Source organism: Callorhinus ursinus, unplaced genomic scaffold, assembly GCF_003265705.2.
Source record: "Callorhinus ursinus isolate GAN/ISIS: 27379988/994484 unplaced genomic scaffold, GSC_fseal_2.0 scaffold11, whole genome shotgun sequence".
NCBI lineage: Eukaryota > Metazoa > Chordata > Mammalia > Carnivora > Otariidae > Callorhinus > Callorhinus ursinus.
The window spans coordinates 46,472,102-46,499,719 of record NW_027397073.1 but is presented as its reverse complement, the minus strand read 5'-3'; the positions used below and the strand labels follow the sequence as shown (position 1 = coordinate 46,499,719).

Sequence of the window (27,618 nt, the reverse complement as noted above, 5' to 3'; positions counted from 1 at the left end):
CGCGGCGCGGCCCGGGTTGCGGTTCCGGGTCGCACCGCGCCGCAGCCCGGGCTCCGCTCGCCGCCGCAGCGCCCCGCCCCCACGCTCCGGACCTGGGCTGGCGGCGGCTGCTCGGCCGCTCCCGGGGCCACATGGCTGAGGGGGACGCAGGGAGCGACCAGAGGCAGGTGAGGGCCCGGCGGGGCGCCGACCTCCAGGCTGGGCTCGGCGTCGCCTCGCCGCCCTGGGCCTCTTCCGCTGAGGGGCCCTCTGCCCGGGGCCGTCCCCGTTCCCGCCGGCACCGTTCGGGCCGCCGGGCGCTCCGTTTGCTGCACCGCGTTCCATTTTATCTGCGCTTGTTCGCCGATCGCCCTCCGACCGGCCTCTCCCGAGGCTTCGGCAGGCTCGGCCTGCCTCGGACGGTGTCATCGTCAACCATCAGCACGCGACTGAGCAGCACCGGGCCCGAGACAGAAGTCCGGGTTCAGCTTTCTGCCCTGTCGCCGCCGGGTCACCTAGGACAAGCTACTTATGCTGGTTTCTGCCTTTGCAAAATGGGCAATGATAACACAGACCCTGGAATTCCTTGAGGGCCCCCTAGGTCTTACTCCTCTTGATACTGAGTTTTCCCCCGTGCGTGGCTCTTAAAGCTTTTCCTGCTGGGTTGTGAGGACAAAATGAGATGATACAAAGTTGCATACTTTGCTTCCCATTTTCACCTTTAGATACTATTATTTTCCTTTTTTAACCCCAAACCAAAAGAATGATTTCTGAAATGTTTTTAGGGTTTGATTACCAAAAAAACAACAAAACAACCACCCAGCCCTGTGCCCTAATCCAAAACAAAACAAAACAAAACAAAAACTGAAGGAGATACTGAGTGGGAATATAGGGCTAGTAGGCAGCAACGCTACTGGGGAGTGGGAGTGAGGATTACTTGCTGGAAAAGGTGAAGCAGAGAATATGTGTTTATCTTTCCACTTGTAAGTCTTGCTATAGGGCACGGGAGTGCATATATATTTGGCTCAGTGGCGGCCAAAAGCACAGTGATGGAATAGCAAGGCTGGTAAGTCGTTGCTGTAGTATCTGGCAACCACCCATAGAGTAGAACACGGTGACCCGCTGCTAAGACCGTTTGGCAGTGTTCTTTCAGGGATCCTTCATCCAGGCTAGTGATGTTAAATGCAAATACTTTATAAAAGAGGAAAGAAAACTCAGGCTTTTACGGCATGTACCTTCATTGACTTGTCCTCCCATCAACTTTCAGAATGAGGAAATTGAAGCAATGGCAGCTATCTATGGCGAGGAATGGTGTGTCATTGATGACTGTGCCAAAATATTTTGTATTAGAATTAGCGACGACATAGATGACCCCAAGTGGACACTTTGCTTGCAGGTATTTTTTTCCCCTTCTCTATAGCCATTTTCCAGTTACAACATGGACTCTATATGATTGACTAATACTGTATTCCTCTAAGTGACTATTGTGTGATTTCTAAATTTTCTTTTTTTGTTGTTGGCTTTTGTTAATGGTTGATTGTCTAAGCATATGGGTAATTAAATCTCTGATCACTCCCAAGACATGCTTCAATTGATAGTCTCAATCTTTCCTATCCCAGTTATTTTAATTATTTGTAATGTACAGTGACAGGCTTGAGCTTCACTTCCTTTCATTGTCCTGTCCATTTAATAGGAGAGGGTCTAAACCTGGAAAGATGGCTAAATTTAAGAGGAGGAATAGGTTAGTAATTTAAAAGGCTTCATAAAGTAGGTACTTATTTCTTTATTAACTGAGAATCAGTTGTGGTTAAGATAAATAAGTGACAAGATAAGTGTGGCTTTCTGTATTAATATTTATTCTTTGATGACTGCATATACTTTCAACATAAAAGTTTCTGCCAGTGTTTGTTTTTATAATAATACTGATTTGAGAACAAATGTGTATGTATTTAATGTGTTTAACAGTATTTAATAGGATTTGGGGGAGTATTTCTTCAGAAAATGCTCTAATGCCACTCTATTCATTTGGGGTTAGGGTATAATGCCCTGATTTCCGTTTTCTTTTCCTTTCATCTTTCTGCTCCCCACCCTTGCTTTCTAACTTTGATTGCTTGTATGCTTTCTCTGCAAATAATGTGCTCTTTCTTAAAAAAATTGGCATCATTAACAACATATTTAATGTGTAGGTATAAATATGAGGAGGGCATTCTCTCCTGAGATTGAACAAAACAATGGTTTTGTTTTTTTAGTTTCACAAGGAAGAAATTTGTCCAGTGACTAACTTTATAAATACTGTTATTTTTGAGCCATGATGAAATATAAACAGATTTGTTTTTAAACTGCTTTACAGGTGATGCTACCAAATGAATACCCAGGAACAGCTCCACCTATTTATCAACTGAAGTAAGCTCATTTATATTTTTATAAAAAGATTGTACTTTTTAAAGACTATTTCTCTATCCTGTATATTGTGTTTATATAAAATACCTTCCTTATCAAAATATATATAGAAATTTAGAACACCTTCTGGACTTGGTATAGAGCATTTAAATAAAAAATTATATAAAAACACATTGCAGAATGTACTTAGCATCACAGGGTTAAGATAAGAGAGAATCACAGGGTTCACAAGGATAAAATCACTACTGATTGTCTTTAGAGACAGGGAGAGAAATCTTTAGACAACCTGGTAATCTAGACTTTCTCCTAACCTGGTTCTGCTGACCTAGCCACAGTTCCTGGACATGCCTCTGCCTAAGACTGCTTGCCTTCCGGGAATTGCCCATGGTGCTTCTCCCTGCCCCTTGTTGTGGAAGAACCAGCTTCTTAGGAGCCCAAGTTTAATCTTAATGAGTCATGACCTGTTGATTGCAAGTAATCTTTGATCAGCTTTGCCCACTTGGCCTATTAAGATGTATAAACTTGTGTGAACAGAATTCCATTAAATCTCAATTGTTGAAATCTTTACCTACCAGTGGAATAATTTCTTGTGTTTTAAAACAGCAATAAAATTTGCTATTAATAATGGTTCTGTAATTTTTAATTTTTATTTATTGGAAATGATAAATATAATTTTAGAATGCTTGTAAACATAAATTCCCTCTTCAGGAAAAGTTAATATATATTTTTACAGTAATGTGGCAACCACTATCTTTGTTAAAGTTGTTTTTGAGACACTATTTTTTTTAAGATTTTTAAATTAATTATTTGTCAGAATGAGAGAGAGTGAGAAAGCATAAGCAGGGGGAGCAGCAAGCAGAGGGAGAAGCAGACTCCCCGCTGAGCAAGGAGCCCAATGCAGGACTTGATCCTAGGACCCTGGGATCATGACCTAAGCTGAAGGCAGTCACTTAACTGATCCACCCAGGTGCCCCTTGAGACACTATTTAGAAAAAATTGGGAACTCCTGACAGTGTAGCAAATATTGTGAATCTGGAAATTTGGTTTCTGCAACTTGTTCTGCCACTCATGTAAACCTGGACAGCTTTGTGATATCCAATGAACTCACCTCTGTTTTTTAAAACCATTTTTATTTGAATAATATTGGGGTTGTCTTTATCCTGTTTCCTAGAAGGACAAAATGAGTTAATGCCAATGAAAGCATTTTGGAGCTGTATAGATTTGTACAATATAGCTAATAATTATGTATTTTAATGAAAATAGATAATTTTTAAGTTAAATAATTTATAATTTAATCAGTAATTTCTGTTTGAGATACAAACACAATCCTTGAATAGTCCTCTTCATTGTGTTTTATTTAATCTTAGTGCTCCTTGGCTTAAAGGGCAAGAACGTGCAGATTTATCAAATAGCCTTGAGGAAATATATATGTAAGTAACAGGTGATTAAAAAAAATTCTCTTTGTGATTTTATTGTGGGCTTTTGTTGTAACTGTAATATGTTAAGGCCTTTTCTAAACTTTTTGTTAAACTGCATTTCCATTAACAAAAAGGATGCATTTTAAGAGTCCTTGTAAGTTTGCTTATATAATATAATTTTATGTAGACATTTGATATGACTTCTACTTAGATACAAAAATACAGTAATAATTCAGAACTAATAGCTATAAAAACACCAGATTGTGAAAGTAAACTCAGAGATACTGCTCATGTTTTGGTATTTTCGCAGGCTGTGTTGAATGAAACTGGTTATAGCAGAATCTTGTATTAGGTCATAAAAATGGGAGTCCCCTGTTGATACACTGTATTTTTCACTCTTTCATTCAATCAACAAATACTACATGGCAGGCACTGTACTAGGTCCTGGGTATACGTAGTTAGCAAAAACAGAAATGGTCCCTCTTTTGTGGCATTTTGAGCTTATTGGTGGGAGAGAGATTACTCATAACATCGTAAAATGAATATAAAACTGCAGCTCTGATTAGCTTTGTAAAAGAAAGATATTAATACACAGTACTAACTGAGTTTGAAACAAGACCTGATCTAGTCTAGGAAGTCAGGGATGGCTTGTTTGACTTTAGAGCTGGGTTGGTGAGGGGAAGATAACTCTGGTGAAAGGCACACCATGTGCAAAGGCTCTATGTCAAGGAGCTTGGCTCATTTCAAGACACAGAGACTGGTGGTATGAAGTGGGAAGAGGAGGGGAGAAAAAGGAGCATGGTGAGAAAATGACCTGGTGAGATGAGCAGGGGCGGTCATGCGCAGTCTTGTAGGCCATGTTAAGGATCGTTGTCTATGTCCTAAGACCCGAGGGAAGCAGAGGTTTCTAAGTGGCATGACGCCATGATAAAATTCTCATTTAGAAAACACCATTCTTTTTCTTTGTGGAGACCTGATTGGAAGGGAGCAAAATAGACATGTGGGGTGTTGGTTAGGAGGCTAACGCAGTAGTCAAGAGAAGATGACTGTGATTTGAATTAATTATTGTGAGATATATTTTTATTATGTTAATCACCATACAGTACATCATTAGTTTTTGATGTAGTGTTCCACGATTCATTGTTTGTGTAGAACACCCAGTGCTCCACGCAGAATGTGCCCTGCTTAATACCCATCATCGTGCTATCCCATCCCCCATCCCCCCTAAAACCCTCAGTTTGTTTCTCAGAGTCCATAGTCTCTCATGGTTCGTCTCCCCCTCCGATTTTCCCCCCTCCATTCTTCCCTTCCTATCTTCTTTTTTTTTTTTTTTAACATATAATGTATTATTTGTTTCAGGGGTATTGTGACATATATTGATTTAGTAAAATAAATAATGTTCTGGAATATCAGTTTTACTGTAATCCAGGAACTGGTAAAGATTGTCTTGTATGTTCTAAGTGGCCACCCCATTTGTTACAGTGAGAGGACCCCCTTTGTATCTCTGGGATCTCAGCCAGGTTTCTTTTCCTCCCAAAATATTTAATTAAAATATGATAAGTCTTTATGGAATTGATTTCTGTTTATTCCCTCCTAGAGGAATTGTGGTCTTCCTTGAGTCCCCAGTTTTACACTTGACTCTGAAGGTAGCCAAGAACTGGACATATCAATAAAGGATGACCCCATTTAGAGATTCCTGCACATATAAGTATTATTTATTTCCTCAAGTAAATGTTTTCTGATAACTTTCTCTAACTTTAGTGGTCACTCCAACTTTTATGCCCCCATCAAACTGCTTTCTTTAATCCTTCATTTATGCTTATTTACCAGTTTATCTCTCCCCTTAGAGTAGAGTAGGATAAATATACTGCAACTTTGTTCACCAATGATGTTGTAATTATACATCTTGTCATTTTTTTTAAGTTTTTTTTTTTTTTTAATTTTTATTTGACAGAGAGAGATAGGAACACAAGCAGGGGGAGTGGGAGAGGGAGAAGCAGGCTTCCCACTGAGCAGGGAGCCCGATGTGGGGCTTGATCCCAGGACCCTGGGACCATGACCTGAGCTGAAGGCAGACCCTTAACAACTGAGCCACCCAGGCGCCCCTTTTATGGTCATTTTTTAGTTCTTATCTTACTTGACGTCTGGAACTTTTGCTGGTGTTGAAGTTCCTCTTTCTTGAAAATCTTCCCTTATTCGGGTTCTATCATGTTAATCATATTCATCAGTTAGATTTTTCTTCTACCTATGCCCAATGTCATGTATTCAGAAATGGTTTCCCATCTGCCTTTTTTTTTTTATCCAAAAAGCTCCCCTTTTACCAAGAGATACCCTCCCATAGTACACAACCAACTTACTGTTTTCCCTAACTAGTTCAGTTGAGCTGTTTGAGAATTAGGAAAGGTCAGAAATGACAGTTTGTTCAACAGAAGAATATGACTTATACTGTCTTGCTTTACTAAAAGTGCTTGAATAACCCCTCTCCAATGGCATTATTTGCACACGTGATCTAAATAAAAATACACACTTTATTTTTTTTAATTTTTATTTATTTATTTATTTATTTTTAAAGATTTTATTTACAGGGAGCCTGATGCAGGACTTGATTCCAGGACCCTGAGATCATGACCGGAGCTGAAGGCAGACACTTAACCAACTGAGCCACCCAGGCGCCCTAAACACTTTAAAAGTTTTTGTGACAGCCTTTAATATTTTTTCCATAATTCCAGCAGGGGGCAGCAAATTGAAAAATATTATTGGTCTTTGAAAATGAAACATGAGGTAAATGTATGAATATAGTTCTTAACGTTTATAGTCTCATTATATTCTAAATACTGTAACACTGTCAAGATTTTCATATTAGCATCATTTTGTATGCAAAATTTGATTTTTGCCTAGACAAGCAGATGAAATATGCTTTGTTTCCTCTTAGGTAGGAAAGGAAGAAGTCAGAAAACTAGCAGTTTTTCCAGTAAGCATTTATATTAGCATCATTTTGTATGTAAAATTTGATTTTGCCTAGACAAGCAGGTGAAATATGGTTTTTTCCTCTTAGGTAGGAAAGGAAGAAGTCAGAAAACTAAGTTTTTCCAGTAAGCATTTATTGAGTATCTCTTATATGCTGACACTCTGTTAGGAGTTTGAAGTTTAAAAATAAAGATAAATGTGTACCCGTACAATACAATGACCTAATTATTGAGAGGTTTGAACCAAGTGCTGTAGTAGCATTTTTTAGAGGTCTTAGCAACAAACTATCTCTGGGCATGTGGATGAGGTTGGAAAGGAGGGTTCCACTGTGAAGGAGACCTTTGAGCATGGTGTTTGCCAGGTAATCAAATGGGGAGAGGTTCTCTGGTAGAATGAACGGCATAGGCAAAGTAATGTGGGTGTGAAGCAACCTGGCATCTTTAGAGTTGAGCAAATAGTTTAAGATGCCAGCTATATAAATTAGGTAGTGATAAGAAGAAAGAACCTGCAAGTTGGGAAAGAAGTTCGGGCATTACCTTGTAGGCTCTAGGCATTTTACACTGGGGAGTGATGTAATTAGTTTTGTACAGCAATGTGAGAGATGGGCTGTGAGGGGTTTTGAGGGAAGGGCCACCACAGGAAGAGTGAGTCAGTAACTCAGGAGGGAGATGGTGGAGGCCTTTTTATGAAGGCAACAAGAAGGTGGATGGAGAAAAATGGTCAGTAAAGAAATACTGAAGAATATAAGCTAGGATTTGGTCATTGATTAGATGTAGATTAATTGGCTTATCATACCTTGTTTTTAGTGATATATTTTGTATGGATATTTTGAATATATGAGAAGTATGTTAATAAAGCAAAAGGTAAATGACATTTTAAAATACCTAGAACATCATAATAATTGCTGTTGTTTAGGAGAAAAGGAAACGGATTAACTTTTTTTTTTTTGTAGCATAGATTTTCCTCGCTATCTAAGAGTGGAGCATTCCTATGAACCCTTTCAAATGCCAAAATGGCATAAAGTAAAGAGTATCCCTCACTTTCTGAATGTTCAAGTTACACCACATCACTTTTATGAAAGACCTACTTTTGGTATAATAATGGCTGTTCTCGTATAAGTGAAAATCCTCTTCAGGTTTCTTTTGGTTAGTGAAAACAGCTACCAATGTAGGTCTTTTGGAAAAGTGCAATGGCATAACACAAACTTTTGGTAAGTGGGGGAATACCTGCATCTCTCGCTTGCTCACTGTATCTATTACGTTTTCTTTATCCATTCATCTATCAGTGGACAGTTGGGCTGTTTCCATAATTTGGCTATTGTAAATAATGCTGCTATAAACATAGGGGTGCAGGCATCCCTCTGAATTAGTGTTTTTGTATTTTTTTGGTAAATACCCAGTAGTGTGATTACTGGATCATAGGGTAATTCTGTTAAATTTTTGAGGAACCTCCGTACTGTTTTCCAGAGCGGCTGCACCAGTTTGCATTCCCACCAACAGCACGGAAGGGTCCCTTTTTCTCCACATTCTCACCAACACTTATTTCTTGTATTGTTGATTTTAGCCATTTTGACTTGTGAGGTAGTAATCTCATTGTAGTTTTGATTTGCATTTTCCTGATAGTGATGTTGAACATCTTTTCATGTGTCTGTTGGCCATCTGGATGTCTTCTTTGGAGAAACGTCTGTTCACGTCTTTTCCCATTTTTAAATTAGATTATTTATTTTTGGGGTGTTGAGTTTTATAAGTTCTTAATATATTTTAGATAGTAACCCTTTATCAGATATGTTATTTGCAAATATTTTCTCCCATTTCATAGGTTGCCTTTTAGTTTTGTTGACTATTTCTTCTGCTGTACAGAAGCTTTTTATTTTGATTTTAGCCCCAGGAGTTTATTTTTGCTTTTGTTTCCCTTGCCAGGAGAAAGTTTTAAATTTAATTCCAGTGTAGTTAACATACAACGTTATATTAGTTTCAGATGTACAATACAGTGATTGAACAGTTCCATATATTACTCAGTGTTCATCAAGATAAGCGTACTCTTAATCCCCTTCACCTGTTTCACTCATCCCTCCACCCATCTCCCCTCTAGTAACCATCTGTTTGTTCTTTATAGTTAAGAGACTTTATTGATTTCTCTTTTTTTCCCCTTGTTCATTTATTTTGTTTCTTAAATTCCACATATGAGTGAAATCATATGGTATTTATCTTTCTCTAACTGGCTTCTTTTGCTTAGCATTATACTACCTAGATCCATCCATGTTGTTGCAAACAGCAAGATTTCATTCTTTTTTATGGCTAAATAATATTCCATTTTATATGTAAACCACATTTTCTTTATCCATTCATCTATTGATGGACACATCTGTTGTTTCCATAGTTTGGCTCTTGTAAATGATGCTGCAGTAAACATAGGGTGCATATATCCTTTCCAATTAGTGTTCTCATATTCTTTGGGTGAATTCTTTGGGTGCCCAGTAGTGTGATTCCTGGATTGTAGGGTAGTTCTATTTTTAATTTTTTGAGGAAGCTCCATACTGTTTTGCACAGTGGCTGCACCAGTTTGCATTCCCATCAGCAGCAGAATTTATTAAGGGCTAGGATGAGGATGTGGTTAATCAGTGAGCTGTGTAAGCACAGAAAGTTATTTCTTGAGTTTGCAAATGTGTTTCTCCGTGATTAGGCCATCTGTGTTTGCTAATTGTTGCTCATCAGAAGTTAGGCTCCTCCAATCCCACAGAGACTGGGAGAAAGGATGCCGTCTTCCTTGATTCAAAAGGATGGTTCCCAGGTGCTTGAGAAAGACATTCCTAGGTTGTAAAACTGCCAAGAGTCTTCTAAAAAGATGTCCATATATTCCTAAGGAGCAAGAAAAGAATTTATGACGACAAGTTTTCTAAAGAAAATGCACTGAGAAAGGGGAAATCAGGGCCTGGAGTCAGAAGTTCTGCCAATCTGAAGTTTAGCCAAGCTGAGGTTAAAGCTGTCTTGGTCAGGCTTCTAAAATCAGTTTTTGAAGTAATGTGACCTCTTTAAATCTGTTTTTTCATCTCTAAAATAAGGATGATAAAATAATATTGTTGTGAGGATTAAATGACATTATTTGTGCAATGTACATTAGTACCATGTAATAGCAACTCCTATTTTTGTTGTTATTAAAAGAATCATCTCATCCAATTTTGTCATTTTGAAAATGAGATGATGAGAACTCAGACAGATTGAATGATTTGTCTAAGGTCACACAACTTAGTGTATTTTAGTGAGTAGCTTTATCCTTAAATCAACAAGTATAAATATTAGAAAATTAAGATACAAAAGTAAGAGCCACGAGTAAAGGTAGAGCCACAAGTAACTTGACTTTGTTTTGCTCATTCTGGATTGGCTAATAGCCATTTAAGTATAGTTACTCACAAAATATCTCTATGAAAATCAGTTTTTAATCCAAGGTGGTCTTTCATTCAATTTGACACAAATTTTGTTCCAGACATTTTCTTTTTAGCTACTTTACCATGATATAATTTCATAAATAAAAGCTTAGCATCTCCCTCTATAATGAGTGGTTTTTAAATTTTGTGCCCAAGTCCTTAGGATTCAGCAGACTTCCTCCAGGACCAGTTGGGGGTGGGGTGTGAGGGAGATAGGCACAGGAAGGAGGACTCTCAGCTTTTGTCTGTTTTAGTTTGTTTCTGATTTTGTGAGAGATTTTATTACAGCGATGGCAAAAGTTTGAAAACCATCAAATCCTCATGGATAGTTAAAAATCTCAGAACAAAGAGAAAATACAAATACAGCAATAACAACAACAACAAACAAAACAAAACAAAAAACCCCACCATTAGTGATGGAATTTGGGATTCCAAGGGAAAGAGTCATTTTCATTTTCCTCAGGAAACCTTTCACACCCACAGCAACTTCCTTCCACTGGATTTCAGTAAGTCTTGTTAAATGCTAGGGAAGAAGGAAGCATTCAGTAGCTGATGTTGGGCAGAAGTGCTATTGTACATTCTTCTGCAGGAAGCCATGGGCCAGTGGAGAGGAGATTTGGGAGTTAAGGTTTAATTTCTTCTTTATTATTTGGAAAAGTTACTTATTGTGAAAATTCTTCCAAGGTGTTTTCACAACCTCTCCAACAATAAATCTGATTTTGAATATATATTCAGAGGGATGATTTTCCTGGCTCAAAGGGTGGCATGAGGATTAAGTGAGATAACAAAGTGTTTTCTCCTTGTCTTCTGTATAGTAGGTGTCCACACTAGATAAACACTATATACTAGTATTACTATTTTTGGGATGGTTGTGGGCAGAATTCAATAGAATGAGATTAGGAAATGGAGAGAATTACATACAAAAACATAAATTTGTAAGGGTAATGATCACAAACACTGAGACGAGGGACCTCATTTTCTCTTTGACTACCATACCCGCAGGGCTGGTGTGGAGATGAGGCCCTTGAAGATCTGTTGAGTGAATTAAGATTTCCTTGAAGAGAAACTGCCTCTGTAAAGTAACATGAGATGCTCTAAGTCTCTATCTTATAGATGAGGAAACAGACTCAGAGTTCAAGTGGCTTGCTTGCTGATGGTCACAGCTGCTGGATAGGAGAGTAATATGCAGTGGGCAAGCTGAGCTTTGGACTAAGTCCGCATTCACATCTGGCTCTGGGCTTGCTAACTCTTTCTAAGATTGTCTTAGATAAGTTAATTGATCTCTCTAGGTTTGTCTTCTCATTTGTACAATGGGGAAATAATGCCTGCTTCATTAGATAATCATGAGCATAAAATGTGTTGACACGTATAATGAACTTTGTGCTTTGTATGTACTCAATACTTTTCTCTGTCTATACCTCTGCATTTTTCATTGAGAAGAGAGGATAGAAGTGGGAATTGTTTAAAAGAAATTCAACTAACATTTTCAGATTTTTAAGACCTTTCCAGTTGACTTTTCCTCTCTCTAAGAATCTTAGGTTACCAGAGCACTTGGGGGATTGTTTAGCGCTAAGGAGTTATGGGTGAGATGAGGAGGATTTGAGGGTACAGAATTATTTGAGAACAATATTTTTTTCTTCTGTATGCTTGTTTTGAAAGTTTCCTTTGGTGAGTGCTGATAAGTAGCATGATGAAGAGAGGTAGTGTTGGTTTCAAGGGGAACTTTCAGAGGAAAAAGGTAAGGTGTTGTTATGAAGTAGTATGGTGATTATTTAAACACACATAATGGAAACTTACCTAAAATTAGTGTCATTCCTTAAAGAGTAGACACCTGGGGCCTTTATTACTGTTGTCATCATTTAACATAATTCTCTGGACGTGAACCACGACATGTTCTTTTTCTCACTGACCCTTTGAGATGGATTTAATTTATCTGAGATAGACATTTGGAACTAAAATGAATCAATTTGGGCAACAGTATTTTGTCAAAAACAAAATGTGAATATAATATTGTTAGTTGTCTTTTAAGTCTTCTAAATTTGTTCTCTGAGGCAGTTCCTCCAATGCTTTGCATTCTTCTTTGCGGAAATAATTATACCAAATGAATAATGTGCCAGATAAGTGGTTTGAAGTTGTTTAAAAAGTTTAAAAAAGCAAAGCAGTGATATCAATATTGCAACTGTATCTGCTGACAGAAGCTAAATCACATTTACATCTATCTACTTCATCCAATTCAAGTTCAGAAATTTTCTTGCCCTTCTTTGGTTGCAACTCTCCAGCTTATTTTAAGTAAGCAATGTTAATTTTGGAGCCAGTTGGAATTTTTAATGCTGTTGATACGAATAATCTGTATTAAATACTCCACAAATCTGTTTTTATAAATTCTTTTTTAAAAGGCATGGCTAAATTGCATGTAGTTTCTTTGATTGTGAATGTGTCTGTATTTTCTTGAATTTGAGAAGGAATTTTTTTTAAATAACAAATTTTTCCCCTGAATTTTGTTTAGACAGAATATTGGTGAAAGCATTCTTTACCTGTGGGTGGAAAAAATAAGAGATGTTCTAATACAAAAATCTCAGATGACAGAACCAGGTAGGATTGAAAAATATTATTAATGCTCTTTTAACTTAATAGTAATTAAATTTCCATGTAGATATTGTAAGTGAAATTTTTAATGAAAATCTATTCTGTTTTATGGTTTATATGTGATAAAATACAAGTTTCTCTGGAAAGTTCATTTACTCATGTAATTATGGTTATTTCTTTCTATATGGTTTTAGGCTCTTTGGTTTCATATTATATCCTTACAGAAATAGATTTTATGGTTAAGGAATTTGGGTCTAAAATTTCTGCTTTCTTTGGCTGTTAAGGTAATGTGAACCATGTAACATTCTTCATGAATTACTGGAGTACATCAATTAGACATTAGCTTCAAATGAGTGAAGTGTCTATAGAAAAAGACCTTTGGAAAATACACTGAACTGATATTTAGAATATAAAAATTTACTTTGAAAATGTATTTTTAAATTGAGATATAATTCACATGCCATAATTATTCATCCTTTAAAAATGTATAATTCAGTAGTTTTTAGTATATTCCAAAGTTGTACACCCATTACTACTATCTAATTTCAAGACATTTGAAAACCAATATTTTGCCCTATTGTTCTTTCATTGAATCATCATATGACAATGTGGAAATTTCTAATATTTTATTGTTACCACTGATAGAATTGTTTTCAATCTGAGAAAGAGATTTTTTAAAAACAAACCAATTGTTTAGGACTCCCTTAGCAAAATCAGTATACATTTAAAGTTGATAGTAGTATATACTTTTTCAGAGCTTTTAACTTTTCTATAGAAGCAGATTTTTTATTGCTTCCATTAACATCTAAGAGATAAATGGTAAGAAGATGTTCTGTCCATGTGACAATCTTTTTTGAAGTATTTTCCTTAACTTTGATGATTCATGTTCTGATTTTGTAGCATTTCAGGGCACTGATAGGAAAAGTAGTCTCAAAACAGAATTGATTTTTGCCAATCTACCATTCTAGAGTGTAGGATAATTGCAAAAATGGAATGTATACCAGTAAAAATTTAGGACTCCAAAAAGCTTGGGATCACTCAACTCTCAGGAAATTTTAAAAATTATAGATACTAAAAATAATAGTTTTCCCTTTTTCTTCTATAGCCACAATATAGTTTAGCCACTCTCCAAATTTTAGAGTTATTGATTTTTGTTGTATAATTTATAATTATACTTCTTAGAAATTTTGTTTGGAATTTTTCTTATCAAAATTGTTTTTGTAGACTTCATGCTAAAATGGAGGGTTTTGTAGTTCTGAAGAACTAATAAGGCTGCAAGCTAGTGATCAAGATATCTCATGAGAATTTTCCACTCCAGGGCACCCACTCGATACGTAATTTATTTTGATTTTACTGTTAATCTTCAGTACAAATTTATTATTTTGTATCTTTTTTCTGCTCTAGAAATACTAAATTTTAAAGTGATTAAATGCAACTATTTACAATTTTTCAAAATTCTGAACTAATTTTAGACTTACAGAAAAGTTACAAAAAGTTTCTTCTTTCCTTCACTGAATTGGAATTATGTTGTGAGGAACAGATGTCTTTTCTCTGTTTATTTTTTTGATTATTTATTTATATCAGTATGAACACATGTGTATTATTTTATTCTGTGGGTTAAAATTCCATACTATCATTATTTTGTTGCTCAAATTATTCTAGGTTTCACCTTTAGGATCTCGTTCAGGTAAACACCTGTATTCTTTTTATAAGCTTACCACTCCTTTTTTTTTTTTTTTTTTGAGCATTTCTTTACTCCCTGGAATCGTAAGATGTTCCAGGCTCATCTTTTCTTTCCCTTGCTCCAACCTTGGAATCAGCTACTTCTCATAAAAGTCCTGTTCCTTCTATTGAAGAATGGTATTTAGAGATCAAGACCAACAAGTTTTTAGGTAGAATTCCTTACTCTTAGAGTTCACTGATAATACCTCATATCCACATAGGCCCCGATGTAAAGAAGAAAACTGAAGAGGAAGATGTAGAATGTGAAGATGATCTCATTTTAGCATGTCAACCAGAAACTCCCGCTAAAGCATTGGATTTTGATATCAGTGAAAATCGAACAGGTATAATGTTACTAACTAGTTTCTTTTGAGGAGAGTGGGATAGCAGTATTATGTATTGTTTTTTGAAATGGTATAGAAATGTAGTAAACTCTCACATGTTAAGAAATAGTTATTAATTTGCAGAGAATTATTTTTTTCCTGCCTGCTGACCATTTTGGTATTTGCTGGGTCTGTCAGAATGGTGAGGAAAAAGGAAATTTCTCCCTCCCTCCACCCTTTTTTTGGTGTGTGTGTGACTTTCTAGAGTTTTGAATTAATGATGGGAGAAACTGAAACTAAGAAAAGCTGTGTTAATGTTTTCAATTCACATCCTGTTTTTATTATTTCTATTTTGAAATCCTCAGCTGTCTCCTGATGTTGCAGAGTTAAATTTTAGTCTGTGCTCACAAATATAAATATAATAATTGAAAGTGCAACCACTGAATCAAAGCCAGTAAAATGCCTTTAAAATTTTAGTTTTTGCTTAAGCAAATTTGTCCCATAATCTAGTAGTATTCAGCTTATGAATAGATTGATGTGATAAATCAGCCCTATGTTGTGATCAGACAGTATCTTCCATTTTAGTATCTTAAAATTTTGAATAATAGCATCAGTTTTCTCAAGTCTTTTACAAAAACATGATAGACCAGAGGAAACGTTCATTCTCTTTGAAGGTAAGGAGTTTCCTATGCATATACAGTAGATTTTAATTAATTAATTTTTAATTTTTTTTTTAAAGATTTTATTTATTTGCGAGAAAGAGAGAGAGCATGAGCAGGGGGCGGGGCAGAAGGAGAAGCAGACTCTCCGCTAAGCAGAGGGACAGGGAGCAGAGGAACAGGGAGCCCAGTGCGGGGCCCACTCCATCCTAAAACCCTGAGATCACCACCTGAGCCGAGGGCAGGCGCTTAACCAGCTGAGCCACCCAGGCGCCCCTACACAGGAGCTTTTAAACAATACTGTGAAGTTTTAAAGTTCTTGCATGGTATTTCAGGACTAGCAAGGGGATACACAAGAGGAAGAGTGGGGGAGAAGACCCAGGACTCCTGCTCCTACTTTAGTCTCACATTTTATTCATGTATATATTTGTGGATTTGTCATAAGATTTCTTTTGGGAAACAGGATCCACTATTAAAAGAATAAGAGTGAAAATCGTAGTCACAATAAATAGTATCTGGTTCCTGTTGACCTCAGTACTTCCCTAGCAGAGTGGTCACAGTTTGTTTCAAGAAGAGGGCACTCTCAGAAGAAAGGCAAAATCGTGCATAAACCTGGTTTCTTGTCCTAGTCCGGCCACAAACAAATGCAGTGAGTTTGGACAAGTTGTTTAAAGCTGTCAAGGAATAGTTTTACAAGTATTGGTTGAAGTAGTTCATTAATTGTAAGGCAAGCTGACTTGGTAAGATTAAACAGATCAGTGAATAGAAGTAGGAAACCATTTCATTTCTTTTTCCTGAATAACTTTAGATCCTGAATGAGACAGATGTAGCAGCCAGAGTGGTTGGTAAATTAGTGGTTCTTAAACTTGTTTAAGAAGCAGAATAACTCAAAATCATGATACTCCTTAGAATACCAATTTAGTATATCTTTGAAATATTCAATCCTATGAAGTAGGAACAGTTCTATTAGTAGAAGATGTTACATTACAGCTATACAAAATAAAGTCCTAGGTTTCCTAACCCAGAAGTCCATTAACAGAATGGATAAACAAATTATGCTATATTAGCAGCTGACGGTGTTTTTGGTCTCAGGACCTTTTATACTCCTAAAACTTAATTATTGTACAATTTATACTACTGCAACAGCCCAGGATTTCAGGCCTAACCTACCAGTGGGTGACCTTGGCAGGTGAAAATCATTTCTAGGTCAGGTAGTCTAATCTTATTTACAATCTCTTTGGAAACTTTTTGCTTAAAATTATAATTTATAATAGCTATTAATGGCGATTGGGGTTGATTTGCCATATAATTTATATCTCTTTCCCAGCTCCTTTCCCCACGCTCTGCCCACACCATTGTCAATTTTTCAGTGTTTGGATGTAGGAATTCTAAAGATAAAAGTAATATAATTCTTTAAATTTATAGAAATAGAAGAATTACCTCCGATTGATCATGGCATTCCTATTACAGACCGAAGAAGTACTTTTCAGGCGCACTTGGCTCCAGTAGTTTGTCCCAAACAGGTAAAGTTACTATGTCCAGCTCACTTTGATATTGTTTTACCCAAGTAATTCAAGTAAATGGTTTTGCAGTAATATCCTTGTTTTTGCTATTGTGTTTAATTTTCATGTAATATAAATTTTTTTTGCTCATTTCCTACCCCCAAATGGGAGATTTGTATTTTTTCTATATGTTACCACTTTCAAAATTATATCTAAATTCTAGTTAGGGCTTAATCCTATAATGGATTTTCAAACAAGAAAAACCCATTAGGTGGAAAATTATGATGCTTAATAGCTTGTTAAAAGGAATTATTTGTCCTGTTGCGTGGGAGTTCTGCAAAACTGAGTGGGTTCCATTGATGCCCAGGGAAGGGGACAGTGGACAGACTGAGATTAGAGTCTTCTTGACCTGAATTCCTTTTCCTTTCTGCCTCCTGACCTTCGGTGACCTGACTCCCACCCAAGGATATCAAATGGGAGACTTTTCATTCACAAACTGTAACAACCTATAAAGTTAAATTAACGACAACAAAAGTGTCATTAATTTAGCATAGGTTTTAATCATTAGTTTCTTCCCTTTGGTCTCTGCAGCTCCTCCACGCTAAACTCTTCTAAGCCCTGACCTACAGGGCTACAGTTCTTTGTACCAGGCTACCCTTTTACTCTCTTCTGGTCTCTGGAAGAGGAAATTCTTCTCTGCGTTGACTTGTGGTCAAGATAACAGCTTTTGGTGCAGGCTTCTGGCTCTTTCTCTCAGCAACTCTATTTTGTCCTGGGCTGTTGCCCATAATCTTGTTGCCAGGGTCCTCATTAGACATTCTGTTCTGGATCTGTTCATCCTGGATCCTCTTTCTTTTTCTGATTATAGTCACTTAGAGGATCATAATTTGTGAGAGCTAAAATAAATCTTAGAGGTCGTTGTCTGCTTTGTTGATCAGGAATCTGAGAACCTGAAAGATTAAAAAATGATAAACACCAGACTGCACAGTTTCTGATTCAAATTGATCTCCATGGCTGCAGCTCCGTCTTCCCTACCTCCAGGATTTCTTCTGTATTCTTTGCCCGTTACCTTTCTGAAAGGTCTGGCCGTGTGTCACTATCCCCAACCCCCAGTCTTTGCTTATTTCCATTGTCTACAAGGAAAAACCTGAACTCATTATACAAGGCCCTTTGTGATAGGACCCTAGCTTTATTATTCCTGATACAATGTCTTTTGTCTTCTCATTCAAACTCTGAATAGTTTCTACATAAAACTATTGGTCACTTCCAGAACCTTTCTCTTTTATGTCCCTGGTTGGGTTACCAGATAAAATACAGGATACCTAGTTAAATTGGAATTTCAGATAAACATTATTGTATGGGACATACTAATAATAAAAAAAATTATTTGTGGTTTATCTGAAATTCCAATCTAACTGAGCATCCTTTATGTTTTATTTGCTAAATCTCATAGATTTGTGCACATAGTTTCCTCTGAATGGAATGGTTTCTTCCTGCCCCACTCCTTTCTTCCCTTTTGATGCAAAAAGAAATTGCCACTCATCTTTCACGACCTGGCTCATGTTACCGCCTCTACAAACCTTATATGACTCCCAGAGAGAGTTTCAGTCTTACATTTGGAACATGCCATTATTTTGTATCTGTCACATTGGATACATTAAACCTGGCAAATTTTCAGAGCTCATTTTAAAAAATCGTCATATTTACATTTAAAATTTTGTAGATGGGGAAAAAATTTTCATATGTAAGTCCCTACGATATGTTTAGTGCTCAAATATTTGTTGATATTTGGTGCTCAAAAATACCAGGTCTGGAGGCCAGCCTGACCTCTCTCCATCAGCTCCAGTAAAGCCTTGCCTGCGCCTTTGAAGAAAAAAAAACATACCAGGTCTGTAATTTTCATACCAATTAAGAGTACCAGTTTTTGCCTCTAAAATGAGAAGACTTTGGAAATGGCTATTTCAGAGTGTAGTGGATTCTTTCAGTACAACAGTATTTATATCAATATGCTTTAAGATATTTTTCTAGCATTTATTTATAAAACAAAAAGTATACATTATTTTATATTACTGCTGTTTTTAAGGTGAAAATGGTTCTTGCCAAATTGTATGAGAATAAGAAAATAGCTAGTGCCACCCACAACATCTATGCATACCGGTGAGTGATCATCACAATTTTAGGAATGTTCCATTTGTAAAGAATGGGGGAAACTGATGCATGGTTTTTAAAAATAACAACTATTATGTGGGGTTTTTTCCTCTATAAAACGAATGATCATATTTAGAATATTTGGAAGCTGCAGAAAAGAAAAAAAAAGAATTTGGAGGGGAAATCGGCCATTGTCTGCCATTAAATGTAACTGATAATAATTTGATATATTTTTGATAATGTATCTGTACATTTTCTTTCTCCTGTGCAGTGTTTATTTTTTCAATGCATTACCCTATTATCCTATTTCTTTCTTAACAAAACCATTTTTCCATGTTGTTATAATTGCTTTATAAACATTGTAATGGCAGTGTAATATTTCTTTGAGGCTCTATACCATTATTTACTTAACCATTTACTTTTTTGTTCAGTTTTTCATGTTTTTCACTATTGTAGAAAATAGTCCTGTGAACACCATTTTTATTCGTTTTAGATTATTTACTCAGGATAGGTTCTGGTTACTTCAGATTCTTTTTTGAAATGAAATGGGCGTATAATTTAAAAAGAAGAAAGAATAGATTCCTAGAAGTAGAATTCAAAAAGTGTGAACATTTTTGAAACTCTTGATACATACTGCCAAATTTTTTCCAGAGTTTTTCTTTTAAACCAATTTATACTCCTATTAGCAGTAAATTAAGCGTGCTTTTCACTATATGCCTTTTAGTTTTGAATACTAAGGTTTTATACAAATCTTTGCTGTTGTGTTAGTAAAGAGAGGAAGGGCATATTTCTAAATATGCAAATTAGTACAGACTTAAAAGAACAGAGTTCAGAACTGAAATGAATCAGAACATAAACATAAGAGATTTAGTGCAAATTTAAAATGTGATTGAGAATATTGGTAAAATCTAGGCTATCTGAAACTCAGGAAACAACAACAAAAAAGATCCATCACTTTGGATAGGTGAGTTTTTAATACTACTAAGTCATATTACTTTAAGTGCCAAAACTTACAAAAGACTATTTGTTATATAATTCCCTACTTACTGGAGTATTGCTGGGCAGAATCTCGATGTTTTCTTTATGGGTTAGGGTCATTAATATAAAAATGAGGGATTAGAGTGTGCTTGCTCTCCGTGATTAGAATGTGCTGTGAAAGTATTAATAGCTGTTCGTGCATGCCATGTGTTTATTGAGTGCCTTCTCTGTGCCAAATGCATTACGAAAGTTAATTCTGATTATTTCGGCAATTCTGCCCCTGTAAAAAGCTTAACTTTTTCAAGATCACATGGTTGTTAAGGGGTAGACCTGAGTTTGATAAACTAATTTCATTTATCTCTAGTTTATGCCTACATGGCTATGTGGCTGCACCTTCAACAATCGCTGGCCATAATATTGATCTTAAATTATCAAAAAGTTAGATAATATACCGGATATTCAATTTCAGGCCCCACATTGTGGGGTTTTTAAGTTCTGGTGAGTATTTTTATAGTTTTGCATATTAATAGGTGATGAGCCATCACTTCTCACAAATTTCAGCATGACTACATGTAGCAGCCCATTTACCTCACTCCTTTATAACTGACACCTGGGAATGAAAGAGCTAGCTTGCCAGAATTGTGTGTCACCCAAGAGTAAACAGGCAGCGTGGCGGCTTGAAGGACCCCAGTGGAAATAAAATAAAGGACCTTTATTTGGTAGAAAGACTTTGTGTTGTGTATTTTGAGTGCTTAGGATCCTTTTAAGGTGACTTCCTGGTTCTGGGGCTGTGTTCCTGCTTTGGAGTTAAGGGGCACTCTTCAGACTACTGGCACACACAGCTGTGGGATATACTGCATCATTATCTTCCTGGCATGTGAGGAAAAAGTGAAAATGTCTGTGGGATTTCATTTTTTTAAAAACCTAATAGTATTGATTTATAACTAAAATTTTCTTCATTGGTTCCATAAAATTACAGTGTTAGATTATAATTACAGTCCTAATATAAACCAACTGCTGACTCCTTTTTGCCTTAAATTTGCCATATCAAATGTCTAGTAGTACTATGTTTTCTTGGAACAAGATCAACTCTAAATAATAACAGAGCCTCGTCATTGTAGGTAGGCTGTAAATATTTATTGAGTGAATGAATGGAAAGATGGACTGAAGGATGAACGAGTAAATGAATGAATATGATTGTTATGCTAAATATCAATATATGATAAATATATGAATATGTTTGTTATACTTGACGTAGGCATATAGATATGGTAGTACCTGGCTTTTTATAGCCCCAGCTGTAAAGATATCTTTGGTGCATCTGCCTCGTCCTAGACGGTGTCATCTGTAGGGGCCTAAGAAATCCACTAGACGGCACGCCTTACCTGGCACTGTTTGCTTTTTATATCTCACGCTTCCTCGCCATGCTTATTCTGCTCCAGTGTAGCCCTACGTTATTATTCCAAATGCAAACTTTCTAGATAATTTAAATAGGTAAATACCATGATTTATCTCTAATACTGATAACCAACCAGGGGAAAAGTTATAGAGAAAATAAATCTTACAGTTCTTAGAATGGGGAGGATAGAAAAATGTTCGATGGCTAGAGTAAGATGTGAGGAAAGTATAAAATGTTCATTTATGTTGATTTTATCACCTCCATCTTTTATATACTTTTTGTCTCACTAGCTCTAAGGCTCTTTAAAGACAGGAGTAAGCCACTTATTTCTTGTGTATCGTTTCATGGTGCCTACGATGTATAATGCTTCTCTACAATGGATTCTCAATAAATGTTCTTCAGTGACTGCTCTCTGTAACCTTATAGCTTCAAGGTTAGATGGAGTGTCAGATGTATAAACTCACCTCCCCATAATCATAGCATTTCTGATTTAAAGGAGGCATCCTTGATGCCTAGCCTTCCCAAATACAAACAATGAAACATACTGAATAATGAATCATCAATGAAAATATGTCTAATGTATAGTTCAAGAAGAATTTTTTGGGGGGCAAATATGCTGATTTTGGAAGTACATTGACTGCAACAAGTATGAAGGTGTAACTCTTCGTGCAGTATTTTGGGGTTTCAAAGTGTAACACTGTTCTGTGTCTTTCTAGAATATATTGTGAGGATAAACAGACCTTCTTACAGGACTGCGAAGACGATGGGGAGACAGCAGCCGGTGGACGCCTGCTCCATCTCATGGAGGTAAGTGTAAGTTAAACCCTGTTGGTCCTCTGCTCTGAGCCCTAAAACTTTTCAGTGAAACAGAGCTCCATTTAGGAATAAGTACATCCGTTAGGCTATGTAACGTGAAGTGTATTTGGGTTAAGTTTTAAACACTGATTGAGAGAAACTTGTAACCACTTGATATGGGCAGAAAGCACAGGGTTAATAACAAGTGCTGGGCTTTGAAGCCCTGTCTGTCCTAGATGGTAGATTATCTTCAGCTCCGGAAGAGTATCTCTGTTTTGTTTTTTGACAGTGTCCTCCCTCTGTTTCCTCTGTTCTGTCTCTGTGCAATTCCTGTTAGTTGGGTGCTATTGGACCATCCAGATAGACCCCGAATGTTGCTTTTTTTTTTTAGCTGTCCATCTCATCATCTTTTGTTTTAAGACGTTTTCTTGCCTGTCTTCCAAGATTTCCATTGAATTTTTAAAAAGGTTTAACAATCATGTATTTACGTTTTAAGAATTCTTTTTTCTTGGGGCACCTGCCTGGCTCAGTCAGAAAGGCATGCAACTCTTAACCTCAGGGTCATGGGTTCGAGCCCCACATTGGGTGTAGAGATTACTTAAATACATAAACGTTAAAAAAAAGAAAAAAGAAAAAAGAGTTCATCTCTGTTTTTCCTTTTTTACAGTGTACTGTTTTGACTTCATGGAGCAGTATCTTCTAAAATTTCTGAGTATGCTAATTAGAGTTTCTTTTTTTTTTTTTAAGATATTCTCTCCCTTAAATTTTTCCTGGTCCATTTTAGTTTGTTTATCTTGTCCTTTCTTTTTCATGCTGCTGGATTTTCTTAATCTGTATGGTGTTCACTGTCCATTATTTTTAAGAATGGCTTGTTTTTTTTCCTAAGGTAGTTGCTGTAGTTTCTTCTATTACTCTATGTGGAGGTTTGTTTTCTAAACAGGCCGTTCGAGGCACCTGGGTGGCTCAGTCGTTAAGTGTCTGCCCTTGGCTCAGGTTATGATCCCAGGGTCCTGGGATCCAGCCCCGCATCGGGCTGTCTGCTAAGTGGGGAGCCTGCTTCTCCCTCTCCCTCTGCCTGCCGCTCTGCCTACTTGTGCTCGCTCTCTCTCTAATAAATAAATAAAATATTTTTTAAAAAATAGGCCATTCCCTTGATAGGAGGGAACTCTGTGTGTGGTTAGGCCTGTAGACTGGTGGGCTTCATGTTAAGAGCAGCATTTGACAGATGTCAAACTGAGGAAGACCTTGCTGGTAGGCACCAGCAATTACTCATGCAGCCCCAGTTCTTTCCAGTGGTTTGTTTAGAAGCAGGTTTTGGTTGTTGTTTGGCTTAGGGGCAAAATCTGCTTAAACTGAGCTATTCTGGTTGAATTCATGAAGAACTAGAACCCTACCTGCATGATCTCCCTTTCACTCTACCCGGTTGCCCCAAAATTTGGAATTTGAGGATACTGTGGAGCAGTTTGATTTGTAAATTCCCTTCTCATTCTAACATTCTATCACCTGAATGTTAGGAATCTGACTCTGCTCACTCGTGTGGTTCTGCCATTAAAGTCACGGGGAAATGTTATGTGCAGTTTTGTATATGGGTTATTTCATTCTCCTTTAAAACTTGAATTTGTACATGTCTACGTGTGTATCTAATTATGTTTCTGAAAATAACAGATTTTGAATGTGAGAAATGTCATGGTGGTAGTATCACGCTGGTATGGAGGAATCCTACTGGGACCAGATCGCTTTAAACATATCAACAACTGTGCCAGAAACATACTAGTGGAGAGGAACTACACAAATTCACCGGTGAGTGGTTATTGCGATTATATAAGAGTTTCTCACCACTGCCTATGAAAAAAAAAAAGACAAAAAATTAAGAATGAATCAAAATGTTTGGGGGCGCCTGGGTGTCTCAGTCAGTTGAGCATCTGCCTTCAGCTCAGGTCATGATCCCAGAGTCCTGGGATCAAGCCCCAGGTCGGGCTCCCTGCTCAGCAGGGAGCCTGCTTCTCTCTCTCCCTCTGCCCCTCCCTCCCACGCACATGCACTCTCTCTGTAATAAATGAATAAAATCTTCAAAAAAAAAAAAAGAATGTGGCACATTAGAAATACCTTTGGACTAGGAAATGTAGACTTAGGTTCTATTCAGAACAGTGTGACTGGCCCGTTAGTTGTGTGACCTTGGGCAGATCACTTCATCTCTTTGAACCCTAATTTCATAGATTCATACAGAGTTTTATAAAACTCTTAAAGACCAATTAATTTTCACTCCCTAAAATTGAGGCCGGGAGAGGTTGTGTAATTCATGCTACAGTGAACTAGATATTCTTTAAATGTGTTTAAAATTCTAGCATTCTCTGTTAGTGTCAGAGCACCTTCCCTCTCCCCTGGCATGCACTGGGATGCCTGCCTTTATACTTAAAATAAATTTTTTTGTTTCATATTTTATAAGCATGTTTATTTTATTTAAAGTTTGCTGCCTTCCTTTGGAAAGTGAACAATAGATTAATATCCAAATTATTCAAATGTAAATCTGTTAGATAAGTGTTTTTCTTGACTATCCTTGATTATTTTAGAAATATTGAAATAGACTATAAGTAAAAGTGCTCTATAAAACAGAAAGATGATACATATGGAAGTATTATACATATTCCATATGATTAGACTAAAGTTTCCTAAGCCAGTATCTTCATATAAATGGGGAGATACTACATTGATTTATGTCTTTTTTAGGAGGAATCATCTAAGGCTTTGGGAAAGAACAAAAAAGTAAGAAAAGACAAGAAGAGGAGTGAACATTAATACCTAAAATTATACGACAGGTTAATTTGCCTATCATTGTTCACAAATTCCACGGTCATCAGGGAATATTGTGCAGAGAGAAGATCCTGGACTGCTCAAGTCAGCCAACCCATTGTGGACACCAGCGTTATCTTTTCTTCTTTGGTTATATCATCTGCCAAAAATAGAGAACTTGTGATATATTCATGTGTATTTCAGGCTGATTCAGAAGAATTAATTTGAACTTAATTGCCACTTCATCTAATTTGAGGAAGGTAACAGTTGCCGAGGGCAGTACCTGAATTAACTGTCCATTTCAGTACATGTCAAGTGCCTTTGTTAGGTGGGGAAGAAATGTCTTGAGAGGAGTATAAATACCTGATATCTTGTCATCGGGATTCTCATTACGTTAAATGAATATTGCCTTTTACTGCTCTTTATGGCTTATTTGGAATTGGAGCTCATTGCAGATTGATCTTGGAGAGTTTCTTCTTGTGATTTTGATTCACAGTAAGTCACCTTTCATTTTATAGGGTTCATCATTGAGTAATGATTAAGCAAAAATCCAGGAGTCTCCATCTGCAGTTACATGCTGAAGTGATAATTCATCTGCCATATTTGTTAGCATAAGTGTTATGCTTTGGTTTTTGTTGCATATTGGTGATTGTGAAATTTCAAAATGTGATTTTCTAGCCTCTACTTTTTTTCTTTAATTCTTGTAATGTAAAGCGGTAGATATGGAGTGTCAGTAGTCTTCTCCCACCCCTGAAATGTGTTAGTGTAATAATTCTGTTTTTGGTGTTTTTTTTTTTTTAACATCCTGGAAGTACCTTTCTCGTGATCTTCATTAAGGAATTAGGACGACGCTAGAAGCTCTGCCGCAGTTAATGGGGCATTTATAGAAGGGGATAGAGGTGGGAAAACCACACTGGTGTGGGGCCGGGGCACATCATCAGGTAGTTATGTAAATGTGGTGTACGATTGCATCTGCATTCCAGCCATCTTTCTCAACTCCATGACTTTACGGAGTAAAGGAACAAACGTTTTGATTGGAAAAACAAAGAAAATCCCTTTTTTTTTTTTCATCTTACCAGATCTTCCTTTACATCAGTATTTTATGTTCCTTCTTTCATCTGTAAGTTATGCCCTTTGCCTCAAGGCATCGAGACAATACACTTATCTTTGAGATATAACAGTAAGTTATTAGCTGTTCCCCTTTAGATATGATTGCAGACAGTTATTGAAAGTTGTTAATTGACTGCCGATTTGCCCGAGATTCTCTTCCAAGGGGAGGGAATAGAAGTTCGGAGGCAACTTGGAATGGTGCTTGCGTCGTGGAGAGCATCACAGAAGAGCGGACTCAGACAGATATTCTTTTTTTGTTCCCTTGATGTCTTGCCTTTAAAAGACCCAACATCCTTATTTGGTATTTTTAATAAAAATCTAGTAAATGGCTTTACGCTAGGATGGATTCTGAGAAATAAAATCCAAGTCATATTTGTTATAAATATGTCTAATGTTGCCAGTGATCAGGAGTAATCAGAGGATGTCCTAAATATATTTAGAACACTTACCTCAGATTCCATGAAAAGTTATGTTCTATGTTATTAACTGTTGAATAAAGAAGTTGAAGACCATTAATTAACATTAAAGTAATTTCACAATTTTGGCATGTCTAACCTGTGAAAGAAGATATAAAACAGGAAGAATTTGGTGCTGCAGAAAAATTGAGTTAGTTACTCTATAACACCAAATTTGAATTTCTTTCTTGCTATTTCATCTCACAGTTACTTAGGGCTTTATATGGAAGACCCTTATATCTATGATCTCATTTTCCCTTATTTAAAAAAATCTTATTTTTCCTTCTTTCTACAAAATTATTAGCCACATTTTCCTGTCCAAAAAACCTAATCTCCTTTGCCCAAAGGCAGTTAGCTAGTAGGAAGAGATCCCAAAGTCTCCAATTCTGGAATCTGAGTTATTTATACTCAACCATTATAGACCCCCAACTAATGATAGCATCTTTTTCTCTATTTAAAATTTCTATTAGAGGATTTTCAGATTCTCCAAACAATAATTTTCTATAGCCAGATCTATGCTGTGGCATATTTTATAGTATATTGTATTAGTTAAAAATATTCTCCATATGCCAGTATGTAAGAGCAAGTAGCATCTACTTTTTAAGTGGGAAAAGCAGTATGATTTGGAGGTATGTATCATGAAACAGAGTCTATTTGAAAAGAATTATATCAAGCTAATCACACCCAAGAAAGACTAGCATGAAGCAGATACTGTTTGGAGGGCAGGTAAAATTTACGGGAAAATTGTATAATCACTTCTAAGTCTACTATCTAGAGATAACCATTAACATTTGCTATGTACATCCTTCTATTTTTTTCCTATGCATGATTTTGTATATATGGCTATTTTTCTTTCCATAAAATGGTATTAAACTGTATATACTGTTTTGTATTCTGCATATTTCATATAGAAGTATATTGCTAACATTTTCCCATGTCAATAAATATTCTTCTATGGCTTAA

The 27,618-nt window shown here is 36.5% G+C and overlaps 1 protein-coding gene across 2 annotated transcripts; it reads left to right on the top strand.

Moving 5' to 3' along the window:
* The first annotated feature begins 9 nt into the window (after nucleotides 1–9).
* IMPACT (impact RWD domain protein) lies at nucleotides 10–27,618 on the top strand. 2 transcript variants are annotated; one of them, XM_025886601.2, is made up of 11 exons: nucleotides 10–167; nucleotides 1,247–1,375; nucleotides 2,330–2,382; nucleotides 3,747–3,809; nucleotides 12,695–12,780; nucleotides 14,718–14,840; nucleotides 16,949–17,001; nucleotides 19,064–19,137; nucleotides 22,222–22,312; nucleotides 23,966–24,100; nucleotides 25,028–27,618. In XM_025886601.2, the coding sequence occupies exons 1-11, from the start codon at nucleotides 132–134 to the stop codon at nucleotides 25,094–25,096; spliced, it is 912 nt and encodes a 303-aa protein (XP_025742386.1). In that variant the 5' UTR covers nucleotides 10–131; the 3' UTR covers nucleotides 25,097–27,618. The 2 variants fall into 2 exon arrangements, with proteins under 2 accessions (XP_025742386.1, XP_025742385.1); XM_025886600.2 differs by having other exon boundaries at nucleotides 16,904–17,001.

Coding starts and splice junctions, on each gene's coding strand:
- IMPACT (XM_025886600.2), top strand. CDS start 132: ATGGCTGAGGGGGACGCAGGGAGCGACCAGAGGCAG. Junction 168..1,246: donor CAGGGAGCGACCAGAGGCAG/GTGAGGGCCCGG, acceptor ATCAACTTTCAG/AATGAGGAAATTGAAGCAAT. Junction 24,101..25,027: donor GGAACTACACAAATTCACCG/GTGAGTGGTTAT, acceptor TGTCTTTTTTAG/GAGGAATCATCTAAGGCTTT.